This window comes from Ahaetulla prasina, chromosome 5 (genome assembly GCF_028640845.1).
Source record: "Ahaetulla prasina isolate Xishuangbanna chromosome 5, ASM2864084v1, whole genome shotgun sequence".
NCBI classification, from domain to species: Eukaryota; Metazoa; Chordata; class Lepidosauria; order Squamata; family Colubridae; genus Ahaetulla; species Ahaetulla prasina.
Genome location: NC_080543.1, coordinates 53,580,228 through 53,602,959, shown reverse-complemented (window position 1 = coordinate 53,602,959; position 22,732 = coordinate 53,580,228). Strand labels below are relative to the sequence as shown.

General features: G+C 36.4%; 1 protein-coding gene across 3 annotated transcripts in view; it reads left to right on the top strand.

Moving 5' to 3' along the window:
* APP (amyloid beta precursor protein) overlaps window positions 1-21,258 on the top strand; it is a 113,549-nt gene extending 92,291 nt beyond the window's left edge. For all 3 annotated transcript variants that reach the window (XM_058186748.1, XM_058186747.1, XM_058186746.1), the window contains 5 exons: window positions 284-383; window positions 1,061-1,279; window positions 15,471-15,571; window positions 16,233-16,379; window positions 19,996-21,258. In XM_058186748.1, the coding sequence (XP_058042731.1) occupies window positions 284-383; window positions 1,061-1,279; window positions 15,471-15,571; window positions 16,233-16,379; window positions 19,996-20,097 (669 nt within the window). In that variant the 3' untranslated portion in view covers window positions 20,098-21,258. The remainder of the gene's footprint in view (window positions 1-283; window positions 384-1,060; window positions 1,280-15,470; window positions 15,572-16,232; window positions 16,380-19,995) is intronic.
* Window positions 21,259-22,732: the final 1,474 nt, after the last annotated feature.

Genomic DNA, 22,732 nt, shown 5'->3' with positions numbered 1-22,732 from the left:
AGGTATTGTGAATACAACAAATTGCTTTACCTCTTCCAATTGTTCAGAAAAGCCCCTGATGGAGAACTCCTCATATTGTCGTATAGTTCTGTTACCTTCCTTACTAAATGTTTCCTAAGAAAAAATAAAGTAGCATGCCCTTCCTGTAAATAAAATTAACACAATAGCAGTTTACCCTTTCAAGGTTTGGATAACATCAGTGAATTTCTTACTGATCCTTTTATAAATTCTCAGCTATAACTTCAAGAAGTTTGTAAGTGTTGTTGTAATTTTATTTCTGTAGGTTATGACACATCTACGTGTGACATATGAACGTATGAACCAGTCTCTTTCTCTTCTTTACAATGTGCCGGCAGTTGCTGAAGAGATTCAGGATGAAGTTGGTAAGTACAATCTCATTTTAGTTTAAAATTTTTATTTTAGCAATAATTTTCAATAATTTGGGAGAAAAGAAATTGTAACATACACGGTATTAAAGAAGATAATGGTTTCTCATACAGTCTGAAATAAACATAGAACTGAAGTGGTGTTGAATTACCACATGACTAGTAATAGGATGAGAAAAGCCACTATATGTTAATAAGAAATTGAATTTCTCCATGTTCTTCATGCAACAAATCAGAAAAAAGCAAATAAAATGTATTGCTCAGAAGAATATGTTTGCTTTTATCAATGTTGCTGGAATTGTATGTGCTTTTCAATGAAATGGAAGGGAGGGGAGGGGAGAGGAGAGGAGAGGAGAGGAGAGGAGAGGAGGAAAGGACCTTGGAGGTCTTCTAGTCCAACCCTCTGCTCGGCCAGGAAACCATATACCATTTCATACAAAAGGTTGTCCAATCTCTTCTTAAAAAATGTTCCACTGATTAATTGTTCTAACTGTCAGGAAAATTTTCCTTAGTTCTAGATTGCTTCTCTCCTTGATTAATTTCCATCCATTGCTTCTTGTCTTGCCTTCAGGTGGATTGTTTAAAAGAAGTATAGTGTAATGTTGTAACAATGTAAATTACTAGGGTAATGGTGTAAAATATTTATTTTTATTTATTTTTTTGTCTTTCTTCAGATGAATTACTTCAGAAAGAGCAAAACTACTCTGATGATGTCTTGGCTAATATGATAAGTGAACCCAGGATCAGCTATGGAAATGATGCCCTCATGCCTTCATTGACAGAGACTAAAACAGTTGAACATCTCCCAGTAGATGGAGAATTCAGCCTAGACGATCTTCAGCCTTGGCATCCCTTTGCAGTTGATTCAGTCCCAGCAAATACTGAAAATGAAGGTAATGTAATAAGAGCTTGGATGGAGATAGTGTGCTTATTATAAGATTCATTATGAGAAAGACTTGATCTCTCTGACTTGAGCAAGGTTTTTTTTAATCATTCTGAGTAGTGGAAGGTATGTCAGAACAATTTGATCACTTTATTTATGGGATATACATATTGATATGCATGAGAAATTTCAGGGATGACATTCATGTACTCCATTGGACTAAGAATCAGTAAAAATTGAAGTGAGATGCCTTTAGGGTATTAATGCCAAGAAACTCAGAAATGGTTATAACTTGAAATAATAAAACCTGATTAAGAGAAGTGCTCAGAGTTCTTAATGAGTATTACTAACTTGGAGACTTAATGAAAGTGAAATTTAAAGGAATAATTAATAATTAATATTAATTGGCATATTCAAAAATGCTACTAATTAGAGATATGCAAAATATTCCATGCTTGGACCATTCTGTTAATGAAATAGCTGTTTTTTGCGTGGTCTGTGCTCAAACCAAACCATATAAGTTTTAATTATTTTGGTCCATGGGCAAAATGTGGCTCTTTTGGACTGTCTGTGGAGCAAAACTAGACTATTCCAGGCAGAAATGTCTCTAAGGAGCAGCAGGAATGAAGTGTATAAGAAAAGTCAAAGACATCCATGATAGCTGAGAGGAAGGAAAAGCACATCACCCCCTCTTCCTCTCTTCCCTTTGACAGCGCCTAGCACAGCACATTGGGCCCCCCACATCTTTCTCTCCCCTTATCCACTTCTCAGCCATTGTCACTGTCTCAACATGACATCCTCACCCCAATCTTCCCAATGTTTTTTCTTTCCAGCATCTTAGAGGTTATTGTTGGCCACGTTGTAGAATTTGATCTCCATTCATAGCTGGTAATAAGGAAATGTAACAAGCTTAGACTATCTCAAATAAGCTGAAAATGAAATCTCAGTAGCTATACAATACTATGATGCTGTCTAAATGAGCTGCAATATGTCTTCCATCTTTCTCATCCACCATAGCCTCACTTGTGATTTAAACTTAAATAAAAGTAGGAAAGTCATTATTGATGAGTCACAATATATAAATCAGAGACTTAAAGTTGTTGAAGCACGTGTACATTTACACCCTTACGGTATCCATTATGTCTCTGTGGCCTATTTTGGTGGCATGCTCTCATTTTGGGGTTGGGAGATAAGATTTTCCCAAAGGTGCCATAAACTCTTGGAGAAACATTTGGCACATAAACTAACTTAAATCTGCTCTGTATTGGTGGAAATAGAGGCGATTGTAAGGATTTTACAACCACAAATGGTTACCTGAGATTTAACTTTGGCTTGTGAATGCAAGGAAATAGGTAGTCACGTATGTGCTATAACTTGTGCCTGGTCTAGCTTTTTCAGGAAACTACAAAGAGATGAGCAGTTGGATCCAAGAAGTTGTTAATACTTCTCTTATGAAAGGCATTATGCCTGCTGCCTTGAAATTTATGGTCATTCATCCCCTTCCTAAAATTAGCAATTCTTAATAATAACAATGTGACTCCCAACTTTTTTTTAAAAAAAGTTGTTTAAAGACTAGCGAAGCACCAGATCACCCTAAAGGTAATGGTTCACCCTATAGGTAATGGTTTATTTAGAATTGAAGTCACGATTCATAACTGAGAATGGACAGAAGCCACCTTGATTTCCCTCCTGGATGGCTTGCATTAGAATATGGATAAGGGTAGTACAGTCCTCTGGTCCTTTTAGATCTCTTCAGTTCCTTTGATACCATCTACTGTGAAATCCTTCTGGATTACATGTTAAACATTGGAATTTGTGGGCAATATATTATAGTATTTCTCTCCTTCCTGTCTGAACATACCAGTTAATGGTAGTACATGGGACAGGCTTTGACCACTACTTAAAAGCTATTGATATGTGGCTGTCCAGCACTAACCAACTTGTAGTGCTGCAGGATCCTCTTTCTCTCCTGTGTATGTAACGTTACATGAAGATACTGACTGAATAATCTACTTGGTTTGAATTAGGTATATCTCAGAGGTAATTTACTTAACTTGAGATGTGATATCATGTGATATGCTGGATAAGACAACTTTCCTAGATATAGAGCCATGTTTTGGGGATCCTCCTAGATAGAATAGAATAGAATAGAATAGAATAGAATAGAATAGAATAGAATAGAATAGAATAGAATAGAATAGAATAGAATTTATTGGCCAAGTGTGATTGGACACACAAGGAATTTGTTTTGGTGCATATGCTCTCAGTGTACATAAAAGAAAAAGAAAAAAAATACCTTCATCAAAGGTACATTTACAACACAAATGATGGTCGTGGGTTGCAATTTAACCCTTGATAGCAACAAAGTTACAGTCATACAGTCATAAGTGGAAAGAGATTGGTGATGGGAACGATGAGAAGATTAATAGTAGTGCAAATTTAGTAAATAGTTTGACAGTGTTGAGGGAATTATTTGTTTAGCAGAGTGATGGCCTTTGGGAAAAAACTGTTCTTGTGTCTAGTTGTTCTGGTGTGCAGTGCTCTATAGATGCATTTGGTCCTTCAACATCCTAGCAGAAAACAATCCAAGGAACATACCTTAAGGTCCTGATTAGTGTACTTACTAGAAAAATTAAGATTATAGTGCAAGAATTCCAGTTACTCTTTTACTTTCTAATTTTTGTGAAAATTGGAAAAGCTGCATTTGCTCACAATTTTGATAACTGCCAATTTCCTTACTAGTTTAGACGATCCTCATCATTTCATGGATTTACCTCTGAAATGTTCTTTATACGAATGTTCCTTTGAAGGCTCTCTTGAAGCTGCAGGTGGCAAAGAATACAGCAGCCTGTTTACAGGGTACGAGAGCCACCAGGGTAACATAATCTATAAAGCCCTTCCTGGCATGGTGCCTCAGTATCTATGGGAGCACCTGCTTCAGATAGACTCACTTCCAGATTATTTGGCCGAGAAAACAGTATGAGTCCCCTCTCATGAGATTAGAGAAGGCTACAATATGTTACTTTTCAAATTATGGTCATCTATTTTACGTAAATCTTATCTATGGAGATCCAGATGGCATCCTTGCTTATAGTTTTCCAGAGCAAAACACACCACTTAGGTAGCATTTCGGGCTCCTGAAGGATATAGAAGGGAATAGAGATCATTCTGATGCCATTTTTTTTAAGAGGTGTAATTTTATAGATTTAAAATAATCAGAAAGCTAATCAGATTAGCAATATAGAAATGTTATAAATAAATGGATGTAAACCTTTGAATCCTCTGCAAAAAAAATCAGGTTTTCCACTCTGTCAAGATTTTAATGGATGGCACTGCCTAAAATTGCAGTCAAAAAATATTTTCTGTTGACAGCTCAGAAAGACAAAACACGAGTACAAAAGCTTTCACAGATTGAGACTATAAATCCCACAATTCATAAGAAGAAGCTTTTCTTCTTACTTATCCAATTCTCAGCCTGCAGATGAATAATAAAATCACCACTGATTTGAAGGGTTCTGTATTCCAATTTTATGTTGTAAATCAGGAGTGTCAAACTCAAGACCCGCAGGCTGGATCCAGCCCATGGGGTGCTTAAATCCGGCCTGTGGGGCCAGCCTGGAAATATCAAAGGACTGACCCATGGTGCCTCTGGCAGCTAAAATAGGCTGTGTGCGCCCCGCCCCTCCATGCCTTGTTTTCACCCTCCATTGCTTCCTGCAGCACACTGCTGGTCAAAAACAGGCCAAAAATGGGCTGAAAAACGACCAAAAATGGCTGGCAGAGTGCTGCAGGAGGCAATGGAGGGTAAAAACAAGGCACTGGGGAGCTGTTTACGACCCCCCATTTTGGCTGGCAAGGTGCTGCAGGAGGCATCTGGCCCGTGTCTCCCCTCCCCCCGGTCCATGGAGGAGGACTGCAGTGCTGATCCAGCCTTTGAAGAAATCCAGTTTGACACCCCTGTTTTAAGTAAACTTGCGTTAACCTGTGATTATTTATTTATTTTATCAGTTGATATGGCTGCCCAACTAGCAATATGGAATGAAAATTAATAGATCAACAAGATGAAAGCACACACAGGTAGTGCTCGACTTACAACCATTCATTTAGCGACCATTTGAAGTTACAATAGTACTGACAAAGTGACTTAGGACCAGTCCTCACATTTATGCCCATTGCAGCTTCCCCACAGCTATGTGATCAAAATTAATGGGCTTGGCAACCAACATCTATTTACAGTGGTTGCAACCTACCAGGGTCACAAGATTGCCATTTGCAATCTTCTCAACTGGCTTCTGACAAGCTAAGACAATGGGGAAAGCTGGATTCACTTAACAGACATATGATTCACTTAACAGCTAAAATGGTTCTTCAACAATTGGGGCAAAACATATTGTAGAATTGGGAATGACTCACTTAACAACCACCTCACTTGTGGGTGCCGCAGGGATCGATCCTCTCGCCTTCTGTTTAACATCTACATGAAGCCGCTGGGTGAGATCATCAGTGGTTTCGTGTGAAGTACCAGCTGTATGCGGATGACACCCAGCTGTACTTTTCACACCGGACCACCCCAACGGTTATCAAGTGCTGTCCCGGTGTCTGGAGGCCGACGGGTCTGGATGGGGAGAAATAGGCTCAAGCTCAATCCTCCAAGACAGAGTGGCTGTGGATGCCGCATCCCGATACAGTCAGCTAGATCCGCTGCTGACCATCGGTGGCGAGTCATTGGCCCCGATGGAAAGGGTCCGCAACTTAGGCGCCCTCCTGGATGAACGGCTGTCTCTAGAAGACCATTTGACGGCCGCTCCAGGAGAGCGTCTACCAGGTTCGCCTGGTACGCCAGTTGCGCCTTTCTGGACCGGGATGCCCTATGCACGGTCACCACGCACTCGTGACGCCTCGCCTGGATTACTGCAATGCTCTCACATGGGGCTCCTTGAAGGGCATCCGAGGCTGCAGTTAGTCCAGAATGCGGCTGCGCTGGTGATAGATGGAGCCCCCGTGGCTCCCGTGATAACACCCATCCCGCGAGGCTGCACTGGCTACCTGTGGCTTTCCGGTGCGCTTCAAGGTTTTGGTGACCACCTTTAAAGCGCCCATGGCATTGGGCCGGGTTACTTACGGGACCGCCTACTGCTACCGAATATCTCTCACCGACCCGGCGCCTCACAGAGAGGGTCTCTCAGGGTGCCGCCGGGCGCGGCAATGTCGCCTGGCGACACCCAGGGAAGGGCCTTCTGTGGGGCCCCCACCTCTGGAATGAACTACCCCGACTTCGCCAGCTCGGACCTCGGACCTTCCGCCGGGCTTAAAACGTATTTATTTAATTGTGCAGGGCTGAGCTAGATTTTAAATTATTGGTTTTAAATTGGGTTTTATTTGATATTTTAATTCTAAATTTACGGGCTTTTTAGAATCAGTTTTTTAATTGTTTTATATTGTATTTATATGTCTTTTAAATGCCTGTACACCGCCCTGAGTCCTTCGGGAGATAGGGCGGTATATAAATTTGAATAAATAAATAAATAAATAAATAAATAATAAAATTTTACAACCACAAATGGTTACCTGAGATTTAACTTTGGCTTGTGAATGCAAGGAAATAGGTAGTCACGTATGTGCTATAACTTGTGCCTGGTCTAGCTTTTTCAGGAAACTACAAAGAGATGAGCAGTTGGATCCAAGAAGTTGTTAATACTTCTCTTATGAAAGGCATTACGCCTGCTGCCTTGAAATTTATGGTCATTCATCCCCTTCCTAAAATTAGCAATTCTTAATAATAACAATGTGACTCCCAACTTTTTTTAAAAAAAAGTTGTTTAAAGACTAGCGAAGCACCAGATCACCCTAAAGGTAATGGTTCACCCTATAGGTAATGGTTTATTTAGAATTGAAGTCACGATTCATAACTGAGAATGGACAGAAGCCACCTTGATTTCCCTCCTGGATGGCTTGCATTAGAATATGGATAAGGGTAGTACAGTCCTCTGGTCCTTTTAGATCTCTTCAGTTCCTTTGATACCATCTACTGTGAAATCCTTCTGGATTACATGTTAAACATTGGAATTTGTGGGCAATATATTATAGTATTTCTCTCCTTCCTGTCTGAACATACCAGTCAATGGTAGTACATGGGACAGGCTTTGACCACTACTTAAAAGCTATTGATATGTGGCTGTCCAGCACTAACCAACTTGTAGTGCTGCAGGATCCTCTTTCTCTCCTGTGTATGTAACGTTACATGAAGATACTGACTGAATAATCTACTTGGTTTGAATTAGGTATATCTCAGAGGTAATTTACTTAACTTGAGATGTGATATCATGTGATATGCTGGATAAGACAACTTTCCTAGATATAGAGCCATGTTTTGGGGATCCTCCTAGATAGAATAGAATAGAATAGAATAGAATAGAATAGAATAGAATAGAATAGAATAGAATAGAATAGAATAGAATAGAATTTATTGGCCAAGTGTGATTGGACACACAAGGAATTTGTTTTGGTGCATATGCTCTCAGTGTACATAAAAGAAAAAGAAAAAAAATACCTTCATCAAAGGTACATTTACAACACAAATGATGGTCGTGGGTTGCAATTTAACCCTTGATAGCAACAAAGTTACAGTCATACAGTCATAAGTGGAAAGAGATTGGTGATGGGAACGATGAGAAGATTAATAGTAGTGCAGATTTAGTAAATAGTTTGACAGTGTTGAGGGAATTATTTGTTTAGCAGAGTGATGGCCTTTGGGAAAAAACTGTTCTTGTGTCTAGTTGTTCTGGTGTGCAGTGCTCTATAGATGCATCTGGTCCTTCAACATCCTAGCAGAAAACAATCCAAGGAACATACCTTAAGGTCCTGATTAGTGTACTTACTAGAAAAATTAAGATTATAGTGCAAGAATTCCAGTTACTCTTTTACTTTCTAATTTTTGTGAAAATTGGAAAAGCTGCATTTGCTCACAATTTTGATAACTGCCAATTTCCTTACAAGTTTAGACGATCCTCATCATTTCATGGATTTACCTCTGAAATGTTCATGATACAATTTTACACATGAAACAGAAGTTTAATAAGATACATGGTCTTTAAAATGTGCCATCTATTCAGTCCAAAATGCAAATATTATTTTAAGCTACATTTTCTGGATTGCCTCATAATTTTCCTTTCAGTTTCTATGTAACGTAATTTACCCACCCTATCACACTACTTTAGTAAAAACAGTTATTAAAAGTAGTTAAACAATGGTAAATAGCATTTTCTACTTCTTACGTGCGCATAACTGGAATATATCACAAATGAGGATATACGTGTATAAAATTCATGGCTTTTGAAGGCATTTATTTTTGGTGTATAATAAACATTAAAATAACTTGTTCACTAATAAGTCATTTGGGCTCAGTGTCATATAAAATAAACATATAATATTGTTCTATGGTTCACAAGACATTCATTGGGTGTATTGTTAAGACCATAGGGAAAGAAAACTTAATATCTTTTGAAGCAAAAACAAACCAAAGTTTAATATTAATCATGTTGCACAATGCAACACTTAAAAATAAATGACTGTTTCCATATTCAGTGAAACCTATTCAGAAACGTAGCTGCCAACTTTGTAAATTCTTCTTGACTTTAATCACTCATATATTACAAGCTGAAGAAAATTGTTTTGAAGTCTGTTTTCTCAAGGAAAAATATCTCAGGGCAGGGGTGATAAGAAAAAAATGGACAGTTCACTCAATGAAATACCGTGTATTAACTAGCAAAATATATGGTTCTTAAAACTGCCCTATTAAAAAGCTCATCCTGTGATAATTAATTTTTATTGTTGGACTGTATGCTAAGACATTGAACATTGTTATTCATTAACCTTTATTGATCATACAGACAATTTGAACTGTTTGAAAGCTCTTATACAGATTTATTCCATTAAGCTATGTCCTCTCCTGGGTTAGCTGTTACAATCTGTTCCATTGACTCATGAATTATAGATATCAAGAATATGATGAAATTAAAAGCGGGGTGACTGACTGGATGGTTTAGGAAATCGTTACTCCTATGTATTTAAAAATGTTAAATAAGGGCAACTGGACCAAAGTATATTAAGTATATATTAGTCCAGTTGCCCTGATTTAACTTCTTTTAAATACTTTTGGCCTAGATGATTGAGTATTGTATTTAACATTCAGCAACATCACTTTGATATTCAAAATATGTAATATTTCATGATACAATTTTACACATGAAACAAAAGTTTAATAAGATACATGGTCTTTAAAATGTGCCATCTATTCAGTCCAAAATGCAAATATTATTTTAAGCTACATTTTCTGGATTGCCTCATAATTTTCCTTTCAGTTTCTATGTAACGTAATTTACCCACCCTATCACACTACTTTAGTAAAAACAGTTATTAAAAGTAGTTAAACAATGGTAAATAGCATTTTCTACTTCTTACGTGCGCATAACTGGAATATATCACAAATGAGGATATACGTGTATAAAATTCATGGCTTTTGAAGGCATTTATTTTTGGTGTATAATAAACATTAAAATAACTTGTTCACTAATAAGTCATTTGGGCTCAGTGTCATATAAAATAAACATATAACATTGTTCTATGGTTCACAAGACATTCATTGGGTGTATTGTTAAGACCATAAGGAAAGAAAACTTAATATCTTTTGAAGCAAAAACAAACCAAAGTTTAATATTAATCATGTTGCACAATGCAACACTTAAAAATAAATGACTGTTTCCATATTCAGTGAAACCTATTCAGAAACGTAGCTGCCAACTTTGTAAATTCTTCTTGACTTTAATCACTCATATATTACAAGCTGAAGAAAATTGTTTTGAAGTCTGTTTTCTCAAGGAAAAATATCTCAGGGCAGGGGTGATAAGAAAAAAATGGACAGTTCACTCAATGAAATACCGTGTATTAACTAGCAAAATATATGGTTCTTAAAACTGCCCTATTAAAAAGCTCATCCTGTGATAATTAATTTTTATTGTTGGACTGTATGCTAAGACATTGAACATTGTTATTCATTAACCTTTATTGATCATACAGACAATTTGAACTGTTTGAAAGCTCTTATACAGATTTATTCCATTAAGCTATGTCCTCTCCTGGGTTAGCTGTTACAATCTGTTCCATTGACTCATGAATTATAGATATCAAGAATATGATGAAATTAAAAGCGGGGTGACTGACTGGATGGTTTAGGAAATCGTTACTCCTATGTATTTAAAAATGTTAAATAAGGGCAACTGGACCAAAGTATATTAAGTATATATTAGTCCAGTTGCCCTGATTTAACTTCTTTTAAATACTTTTGGCCTAGATGATTGAGTATTGTATTTAACATTCAGCAACATCACTTTGATATTCAAAATATGTAATATTTCATGATACAATTTTACACATGAAACAAAAGTTTAATATTAATCATGTTGCACAATGCAACACTTAAAAATAAATGACTGTTTCCATCTTCAGTGAAACCTATTCAGAAACGTAGCTGCCAACTTTGTAAATTCTTCTTGACTTTAATCACTCATATTACAAGCTGAAGAAAATTGTTTTTGAAGTTTTTGTTTATTTCTTTCATAAAAAGACCTACTGAAGTGTTCAACAAATCTTAATAAAATATATGTAATAGTGCAGTTTTGGAGGAGGGACTTCAATTTCCTCAGGTCAACAACTAGTTTAAATAATTGCTTTTAACTGCTTACTGTTTTACATAGGTTATCAGAGTCTTTTTCCATATCCAAACACCAAATGTGACATTTTTGCCATTCTTGAAAAAAAATATATACCTCAAATTCTGTTAACACTACAAATGTTTTAAAAATAAATGACTGTTTCCATCTTCAGTGAAACCTATTCAGAAACGTAGCTGCCAACTTTGTAAATTCTTCTTGACTTTAATCACTCATATATTACAAGCTGAAGAAAATTGTTTTGAAGTCTGTTTTCTCAAGGAAAAATATCTCAGGGCAGGGGTGATAAGAAAAAAATGGACAGTTCACTCAATGAAATACCGTGTATTAACTAGCAAAATATATGGTTCTTAAAACTGCCCTATTAAAAAGCTCATCCTGTGATAATTAATTTTTATTGTTGGACTGTATGCTAAGACATTGAACATTGTTATTCATTAACCTTTATTGATCATACAGACAATTTGAACTGTTTGAAAGCTCTTATACAGATTTATTCCATTAAGCTATGTCCTCTCCTGGGTTAGCTGTTACAATCTGTTCCATTGACTTTGTCATTGTGATATCATTGCTAAGTGAGTGTTTGTATGTGTGAGGGGGGAAGAGAGGAAAGGAAGGAAATAAAAGAAAAGAAAGAGAAAGAAAGCTGGGAAGATCCATGTCATTTAATTCAGCTAAAGTTATCTCCTACAGCACAGGTGTCAAACTCTATTGTGTCATCTGACATATCACATTTTGCCATTCTTGAAAAAATATATACCTCAAATTCTGTTAACACTACAAATGTTTTAAAAATAAAGAAAATTACAGTTCAAAATAAATAATCACCGAATATTCCTCTTGCTTTACACAAGACAGCTTACAGATCTCTTCTAAAGATTATTGGGTTGAACCTGTTTAACTGCATTTTATTTCTTTCATAAAAAGACCTACTGAAGTGTTCAACAAATCTTAATAAAATATATGTAATAGTGCAGTTTTGGAGGAGGGACTTCAATTTCCTCAGGTCAACAACTAGTTTAAATAATTGCTTTTAACTGCTTACTGTTTTACATAGGTTATCAGAGTCTTTTTCCATATCCAAACACCAAATGTGACATTTTTGCCATTCTTGAAAAAAAATATATACCTCAAATTCTGTTAACACTACAAATGTTTTAAAAATAAAGAAAATTACAGTTCAAAATAAATAATCACGAATATTCCTCTTGCTTTACACAAGACAGCTTACAGATCTCTTCTAAAGATTATTGGGTTGAACCTGTTTAACTGCTTACTGTTTTACATAGGTTATCAGAGTCTTTTTCCATATCCAAACACCAAATGTGACATTTTTGCCATTCTTGAAAAAAAATATATACCTCAAATTCTGTTAACACTACAAATGTTTTAAAAATAAATGACTGTTTCCATATTCAGTGAAACCTATTCAGAAACGTAGCTGCCAACTTTGTAAATTCTTCTTGACTTTAATCACTCATATATTACAAGCTGAAGAAAATTGTTTTGAAGTCTGTTTTCTCAAGGAAAAATATCTCAGGGCAGGGGTGATAAGAAAAAAATGGACAGTTCACTCAATGAAATACCGTGTATTAACTAGCAAAATATATGGTTCTTAAAACTGCCCTATTAAAAAGCTCATCCTGTGATAATTAATTTTTATTGTTGGACTGTATGCTAAGACATTGAACATTGTTATTCATTAACCTTTATTGATCATACAGACAATTTGAACTGTTTGAAAGCTCTTATACAGATTTATTCCATTAAGCTATGTCCTCTCCTGGGTTAGCTGTTACAATCTGTTCCATTGACTTTGTCATTGTGATATCATTGCTAAGTGAGTGTTTGTATGTGTGAGGGGGGAAGAGAGGAAAGGAAGGAAATAAAAGAAAAGAAAGAGAAAGAAAGCTGGGAAGATCCATGTCATTTAATTCAGCTAAAGTTATCTCCTACAGCACAGGTGTCAAACTCTATTGTGTCATCTGACATATCACATTTTTTGCCTTTGTGGAGCCGGGTAGGCATGGCCTAAGCATGACGCATCCAGTCTGTGGGCCGCCAGTTTGACACCCTTGTCCTACAGCGCCCTATGCTTGATCTGTTTTTGTTTTCCTTTTTTTGCTCTTACTCAAGGCAGAGAGATTACTTAACAAACTCAGCAATGTGACCTCAATTAGTTCATTAGAATCTCCCAGCCAGCACTGCTGCTGAGTGATTAAGTTTCAGACTGAAAGCTTTTTTATCAGGTACACAAATTGTGCGCATTGCTCAAAAAATGATTTTCTAAAGAAAGTTACAATTAAATTTGTAAGAGGTCACTAACTATTATTTTGCTAACTGACATGTTGCTAAATGAGGAGTGGTAAAATTTCAAAAGTTGCTTCTAAATATTGTCTCAAAATGTGGATTTTCTAAAAAATTTTTTACTGACCTGCATCTCAAAATACACTAATTACACTTCATATTTATTAGATTTATTCCTTCAGGACATCATGGCATGTACAGTATACAGCAGTCCTCATCCAGAGTAGTAATTTAAACAATAAACTGTTGAAGAAAAAGAAGTGGTTAGATAGGTATGACTCCCTAAAGAATCACTTGAATATAATGCTCAGATTAAGGTAGTAACTCACTGTTGATTCTGCTTCTCCACTATTAAACTTAAGCATCTAGTTTTTACTAGATAAGCACAGAAAAGTGGAAATTAATTTAGCAAATAAATTCTTTTTAATCTGGCAGCTATGTATTGATCTCAGTGGAATAAAATGGAAAGTGTGAACTTTTGCAAGCTTTACTGCCATCCAGAATGTTTTGATATGAACACATACAGGCACGTTACTTTTGTACTGTTGAGCATTTATATTGATACTCAGCAAGAAATTGCGAACTGCTGGTGATGGTTATTGTTTTTTAAAAAAACTTCTTTAAAGATTGACAGATGCCCCTATTTCCCCATCTATTATGCAAGTAACAAAATTTCACACTCAACACAAATACATTTTATGGCATAAGCCACCAGAGCCTGACTTGATTGTTTTTCAATGGGCAAACCTGTTGTAAACCTTTTTGTGGCATCAGATCTTTGGCAAATTTGCATGCTTTATTAAAACATATTGCAGTAATATATAAGGGATTATCTAGGAAGAAATGAGAGAAAAAGCAGTATGTATTTTCCGTGAGGAAAAGCACAGCTGTAAATAACATTGTTGTGGTTCATCACACAGTCAGCCAGATTGTTTAAACTGGATTTAGTGTTTTTGTCCATTGATTGAGTCCTTCCAAAGAACTGAGAGAGGGAGGTGTTGTTGTTTGATGGTATTAAAAGGTATGTCACAGGATGTAAACTGCTTCAAGTAAAGCTGCTTTTTGCAATTGATCGATGGGAATTTTGTCAATGGCGATGGTGTTAAAATGGTGTTCCAGTTGTTTTGAGATTGTACATATCACTATTGGTTCTCTTTGCTTTCTTTTGCCAGTCATTCTAATTCTATTTGTGCATCTTCGTATTTTGTGATTTTATCTAGTTCTTTCTCTTCTACTCTGCTGCCTCCAGGTACTGGAGTGTCCACTATCCAGACATTTCTCTTACGAGATTTCTACATCTCATGAGATTTCACCATACTTACCCCTGAAATTTTGATAAAATATCACATGTAAACAGTGAAGTCTCTTGTCGCCACAACATAACTGAGATTTAGGAAAGCAGTCAAACTTGATTTCAACAGAACTTTGAGGAAAAAAAGGCTTGAGATTCTTGTTGAGTAAAATATGTGTGGCTATATTATCGCTTGAGATAGGAACTCCATGCTTATTCATTGCTCAGCTATTTTAACATTCTTTACATATGTTACATACATCAAATTTGGTTTATATAAGCCTAGTTAAATACATAAATAAATGGCAACCTTGCTAAAATTCAGCCATGAGTTAGAATTGCTGATTACTAATTTAAATCAGAATTAAATATCAGGATATAAATTTTATTATTCATTAGCAATGAACTTTTGACTAAAGTGCCTATAAACCACCATTTTACAATTGTATGTATTTATAGCTTCTTTTCTTGCAATGAGCCACAAATGTTATTTTGAACTTATACTTTGAGAAATGAATCAACATCACTATCTATCTGCAACCAAGATTCTCTATTGATGTTAATATTAGATGTCTCAGCGGGCCAATTCAAAGAGTCAGGCACAGCAATCTCAGTTAGTGCCAAGATTAAGACTCATGCTTTCAAGCTTGCTCCAACTTAATTACCTGGCCTCTTTTTCCTCTGAACACTATAGTCTCTAAATTACTTGTATAGTCTATTTCTTTGTTTCACTGTTTAACTCTACCTTTCACTCTTTAATTTTTCATTTGCATTTCTTAATATTTTTCTGTTGGTAGCTGTGATGGATGGTGTTCATATAACTATTTTCAAAAGTTTGTTTTTTAGTCATTTCTTGGTTTTATGGTTTAATTCAGGCTCTGGATTAACCAATGTTAAGACAGAAGAAACCTCAGAATTAAAGATGGATGCAGAATACAGACATGATTCAGGATTTGAAGTACATCATCAGAAACTGGCAAGTGTAGTCTCCATTCTTAGGTTTAATTTAGCTAAAATTAAACAATTTGTTTATGAACCTGTTTCATATAAATTTCTTTAGGATATTATCCTGTGATTACTGAAATCTGAATTTTGAGAAACCATATTATCTTACACTTTATGATGTTACATGTTACATTATGTTATTTTATGTTATATTTTTATGTAAGTATGTAGTATATAAATTTTGGGTAAATTATAAATACGGGTGAGTTTTGTTTAATCGCCATTCATTTAGCAACTACTCAAAATTACAATAGTGTTTAATGAATAGTAATTATAACCAGACCTTGTACTTACAACCAGCACAGTCTCCCTCAGACATGTGAACATGATCTGGGCACTTGGCACCCAGCTGGCAGTTATGACATCACAGTATCCCATGGTCACATGATTGTGCTTTGTGACTTTCACTGTTGGCTTTTCACAAACAAAATCAGTGGTGAAACCGGCACCTTTAAAATATGAGAATCAGACCGTAATGATTTGCTTCAGGAAACAATATTTAGGTATTTAATCTTGTTCACTTTGGAGAAATTATTGGATTGTCATTGCATATGCATCATTTTGCAAAGCTAAAAATTGCGTTGGAAATCATGTTATCTTCTTATACGATAACCTATTATTTTTTTGTTTAGGTATTCTTTGCTGAAGATGTAGGTTCAAATAAAGGTGCCATCATTGGACTAATGGTAGGGGGTGTCGTCATTGCCACAGTCATTGTTATCACTTTAGTGATGCTAAAGAAGAAACAGTATACATCCATCCATCATGGTGTAGTGGAGGTAAATGAAACTGATAAATATTATTCCATGCATTATTTCAGAAGCAGACAATGCTAAATAGATTTGTCCATCTGTGTAGATTATGTATTTAGTAGAATGTTGTTAACTACCTGTATGATATTTATTTATTTATTTATTTTATTTAATTTTTATACCGCCCTTCTCCCGAAGGACTCAGGGCGGTGTACAGCCAAGTAAAAATCACAGTATAAACATTAAAAGAAATTAAAACAAACATATTATAAGTGGCCAAATTTAAAACAGTTTAAAACATTAAAAATAAATAACCCCAATAAAATTTTAGGCCAGTCCCGCTTGGATAAATAGGTGCATTTTCAGCTCACGGCGAAAAGTCCGAAGATCAGGCACTTGACGTAAACCAGGGGGAAGCTCGTTCCAGAGCGTAGGAGCTCCCACAGAGAAGGCCCTGCTCCTGGGGGCCGCCAGCCGACATTGTTTGGCGGACGGCACCCTGAGAAGGCCCTCTCTGTGAGAGCGTACGGGTCGATGGGAAGCAAAAGGTAACAGCAGGCGGTCTCGTAAGTACCCGGGTCCTAAGCAATGGAGCGCTTTAAAGGTGGTAACCAGAATCTTAAAGCGCACCCAAAAGACCACAGGGAGCCAGTGCAAACTGCGCAGGAGTGGTGTTACATGGGAGCAACGGGTTGCTCCCACTACTACCCGTGCAGCTGCGTTCTGGACTAGCTGCAGCCTCCAGGTGCACTTCAAGGGCAGCCCCATGTAGAGAGCATTGCAATAATCCAAGCGGGAAGTGACAAGGGCATGAGTGATCGTGCATAAGGCATCCCGGTCAAGGAAGGGGCGCAACTGGCACACCAAGCGTACTTGGTGGAAGGCCCTCTTGGAGACGGCTGCCAAATGATCGTCAAACGACAGCCGCCCATCCAAGAGGACACCCAAGTTGCGCACCCTATCTGTCGGGGCCAATAACTCGCCTCCCACAGCCAGCTGCGGCTGCAGCTGACTGTACCGGGATGCCGGTATCCACAGCTACTCTGTCTTGGAGGGATTGAGCTTGAGTCTGTTTCTCCCCATCCAGACCCGTACGGCTTCCAGACACCGGGACAGCACTTCGACAGCTTCGTTGGGGTGGTCCGGGGTGGAAAAGTACAGCTGCGTATCATCAGCGTACAGATGATAACTCACCCCGAAACCACTGATGACCTCGCCCAGCAGTTTCATGTAGATGTTGAACAGGAGGGGCGAGAGAATCGACCCCTGAGGCACCCCACAAGTAAGGCGCCTCGCAGTCGACCTCTGCTCCCCTGTCAACACCGTCTGCGACCGGTCGGAGAGATAGGAGGAGAACCACCGATAAACGGTGCCTCCCACTCCCAAACTCTCCAACCGGTGCAGCAGGATACTATGGTCGATGGTATCGAAAGCCGCTGAGAGATCTAATAGGACCAGGGCAGAGGAACAACCTGGCCCTCCAGAGGTCATCCACCAACGCGACCAAAGCTGTCTCCGTACTGTGACCGGACCGGAAGCCGGAGTGGAACGGGTCTAGATAGATAGCTTCATCCAGGTACCGGGGAAGCTGCCATGCAACCACACTCTCTACAACTTTCGCCACAAAGCGAAGGTTGGAGACTGGACGATAATTTCCCAAAATAGCTGGGTCCAGATATGTCATCTGTATGCTTAATATTCTTATTTTTAGTTTGAGTCAATTTCTCCAGGTTAATATTCCTGCATTGGATACATAGACCTGTTCTCCAAAAGAATGCTTACACTTAAATTTTAGTTGTTTCCTTATATCACCCACATGACAGCATGAAATACATTGTCTGTCTCTGTAGTCCTTAAGTATTAAAAAGGTATATCTTGCCATTTTAAAGGTATTAAATTACAGAATGTTTAACCAAAGCACTGATTGTATAGTCTTTCTGCATAGCATCTATTGGGAAGTAAAAGAGTGAATGACAGCTCTGATGCTTTCCAGTCCTCATTTAAGTGATTTGAGTGTTTGTAATGTTCAAAAGAAAATTAGTAGTTCAAAAGAAACTACTAATTAAAACTAAGTTTTATCAGCGGACATCTAAAATATTTTTATTCATCTTGCCCTATTTTCCAATGACAGATTATCAAATTATGAAAGTATCATGTCAGCCCATACTATAAACAAATTGATTAAACTATATTAGTGTTATGATAAAAAGTAAGCAATTATATGACAAAATTTAAATATCTTGTATGCAGACTGGCCCCCATCTTTTTGCCCTTCAATAGAATAGAATAGAATTTATTGGCCAAATGTGATTGGACACACAAGGAATTTGTTTTGGTGCATATGCTCTCAGTGTACATAAAAGAAAAAGAAAAAAATACCTTCATCAAGGTACAACATTTACAACACAAATGATGGTCATAGGGTACAATTTAACCCTTAATGATAGCAACAAAAAGTTACAGTCATACAGCTGTACATTCAATGTATGTACATTGTTACATTCAAGCAGCTGGTGAAGATTTTAATAAGGCAATTTTAACATATTTAATTATTTTAATGAATGATTTAGCTTTGCATTTCTTGAGCTGTACAAATAGTTGTACAACAGGGAATACTAATGCTGGGAATGAATAAATAAATCAACATTTGTATCAATAGAAAAGAATATTTGTAACTCAGGGTTGAACTGTGAGGTCCTTGGTGCTCTCTGAGCTTGATGGTTTTCTTGTGGATATGTAGTTCTCAAACTAGGTAACATCATCAGTGATAGTAGGAAATGAGGTTTGTTGTCATTTTACATATTAATGGCCACTAAGATATAAAATAACTGCAAATCCCACTCCGTACTAGCACTGATATTACCTAGTTTGGTAACAAAAATCTGCAAGTAAAACAGCTAAGCTCAGAGAGCACCAAAGGCCCCACAAACAAAGACCAATTCTAGAATACAGCTCGCCTGTCTGGAACCCTCACCACATTTCTGACATCAGTACAATTGAATGTGTTCAGAAATATTTTACAAGAAGAGTTCTTCACTCCTCTGAAAACAACAAAATACCTTATCCCACCAGATTTGAAATCCTAGGCTTAGAAAACTTAGAACTCCGTCGCCTTCGACAAGACCTAAGTTTAACTCATAGAATCATCTATTGTAATGTTCTTCCTGTTAAAGACTACTTCAGCTTTAATTGCAATAATACAAGAGCAACCAATAGATTTAAACTTAATGTTAACCGCTTTAATCTAGATTGCAGAAAATATGACTTCTGCAACAGAATTATCAGTGCTTGGAACACTTTACCTGACTCTGTGGTCTCTTCCCATAATCCCAAAAGCTTTAACCAAAAACTTTCTACTATTGACCTCACCCCATTCCTAAGAGGACCATAAGGGGTGTGCATAAGAGCACAAATGTGCCTACCGTTCCTGTCCTATTGTTTTTCTTTTTTTCTTCTTATATATATATATATATATATATATGCTTATACCTCCTAATATTCCCTCATATATATGTTTATATACTATATAATCTTTTTGTGTGATGCTTATATATATTGTTGTGACAAATAAAAATAAAAAAATAAAAAAATTGTGGCTTGTCCATGTTTGGCTTTGACTGTAGTCTCCTTTGTCCTGCTCTAGGTGGATGCTGCAGTGACACCAGAGGAACGTCACCTTTCTAAGATGCAACAAAACGGCTACGAAAATCCAACCTACAAGTTCTTTGAGCAAATGCAGAACTAGAACACCATAGCAACCTCATGAATTGGACAGCAAAGTGATTGCTTCACTGCCCATCGATGTTCAGCTGAAAGTAATATGGAAATAAGCAAACAAAACAATGTTTTATTATTTACTCATTATCGCCTTTTGACAGCTGTGCTGTAACACAAGTAGATGCCTGAACTTGAATTATAAAATCAGTAATGTACTCTCTTTCTTGACATTTCAGTCTTTACACTACATTAATGAATGTTTTTGTGTACTGTAAAGTTAGCTGTACTTAACTAGTGCATGAATAGATTATTTCTTGATTATTTATCATACAGCTCCTTTAGCCAGTTGTATATTATTCTTGTGATTTGTGATGAACAAAAAAAAAGTCCTAATTGAAATATACTTTAAGAATTGATGGGGGATGCTTTTTGTGTATGTGGGATTGAGCTGCTTCTCTTCGCCAAGTTTTCCTTTTTCTGCTTACTATGCATTTTAAAGACAAAATGTTTTGGAATTTTTTTTAGAAAGTATTCCAGATGAGTTATTTTCCTCTGCAGTTGCATTTTATTGTACAGATTGTTGCTTCTGCTGCACTAGTGATGTAGAAAATCATGGGAATACACATTTGTTTCTTTGTGCCTGTTTTATGTGCACACCTTTAGGCATTGAGGGAGTAAAGTTTTTTTGCCATGTATCTTTTCATCTAAAAAAGAAAGAAGGAAGGAAAAGAAAAAATATCACTCCTGTTAATCATGAGCACTTTTATACCAGGGCAGGGTGAAGGGGAAGGATGGGAGAAATGCCTGCTGGTTCAAAAAAACTATAGGGAACCTACAAATGTTTCTGCAGGATAATATACAGAATTGTTGCTTATGAATTGATAGCTTTCTATACTGTGTTACATAAATAAATTAAAAATAAGACTATTGGGCAAGAGTTTTACTTGGAGAAATTACCTTTTGGGAGGAATAATTTTAATAATGACCATCAAGTGGGAGGGTTGGGGGGGGGTTAGGTTTTTTTCCGTCTGCAAAAAGACATGATTCATAGAATTTCTTCTTTAAATACAATAGATAAAACTAGCAGTGGGTGAGAGGGTGTTTGCCTTGGCATGCCTTCCCTCTAAAATGTCTTTTTTCAGTTTGTATAATAGTGTTTTAATGTAAATAAATACATTCCTGGAGGAGTTTTATTGTATTAGTGTGATTCTGTGATAACTGTCCTATATTACTTGCTTGATTATACGCTTTGTTCCACGAAGAATGCTCAGGCATTCCTGGTAAACACCAAATTTGGGAGGCTGATCCTCACAAGCTCTCTTTAATGTGGTTATAACTGACTGAACTCAGTATGATTTACTTATAAGTAAATATACTCTTAGATTACTGTAATCTTATCAGACTTGCAAGTTGATCATCATCTGGTAAAGAGGATATTTGTAGACACATACCAGTACTTTAATTTTTGTAAATAACTGACAAAAAGAGGCGGCTACATTCTGGTATGCAGGAAAGGATGTAATTTTAGTCAAAAAGCTCCTGGTTCACTGGACTAACATATTTTCTATGGTAATAATGGCACACAGATTTAGTAATCTTACGAACCCCTGCTTCTTTACAGCCACCTATCCCTACCACTGAGCAATCCAGGAAGATATAAATACCCCAAGAGTATTTTTTTACCTAGCTGGCATCATGTTATTTTCTTCTGTATAGTCAGGAATATACAGAATTACAGATTTTGTTTTCCTTAAATGTATATTTACATATACAAGTGCAGTTCTCAAGCTACACAGCATTATAGCATCAAAGGCAACGGAAAGAAACTAATTCAATTTACAGCATTTGAGCCAAAATTAGTTAATTTGCTCACAATCATAACTGGAATGAGCACTATTGTTTTAGAAGGATGGATGTTAATTAAAATTTTTGATAACCTTTTGCTTCCAGTCTAGGAGTCTGATAATTAAGTATTCTGTTCCTGTTCCTTTATTAAATAAGCTACCTAACCATGCTTGACACCAGAATCGGGGGAGGGGGAATTTATAGAATGACCTTTCTCCTAAAGTGCTTTGATTGTGATTAGAACCTGTATTTGCAAAGATTCAGCACTTTCATGATTTCATGAGTTGTCTACTCTGTATCTCTCAATTCTATTACAATTATGAAAGACTGAACTTCTATATTAATTTATATTTTCTATATATTGATTCTTCTTTCGGAACAGTTAAATATTAAAAGCTTACTATTTGGATTAATATTAATCACTAAGTATAAGGCGTGCAGTAAGAACATTTTATCACATTAACTAAAATTTTACAAAAAAGCCTATTATACTAATTTGTCCAACAAGGAATTGTTCTGGAAACAATTTTTTGTAAAAATATGTAAAAGCCATTTTTAGATCAAACAGTTTCATGTTTTTAATCTAGTGCATCTAGAGCATTTATTGTTTATAGAACAATATTGTTGTAAAAGAAAGTTTCCAATTAAAACAATCATAAGAAAAATATTTCTGCTAGTTTTGAACTAATATAGATCAAGAGCCCAAATCTACTGATTATTGACAACAAATCTAAAGCAATTGGTATCACAGTTCCAGAATGTTTAGGGTGCAGACCTACAAAAACTATGAATAATTCATATTTGGACATAAAACAAAA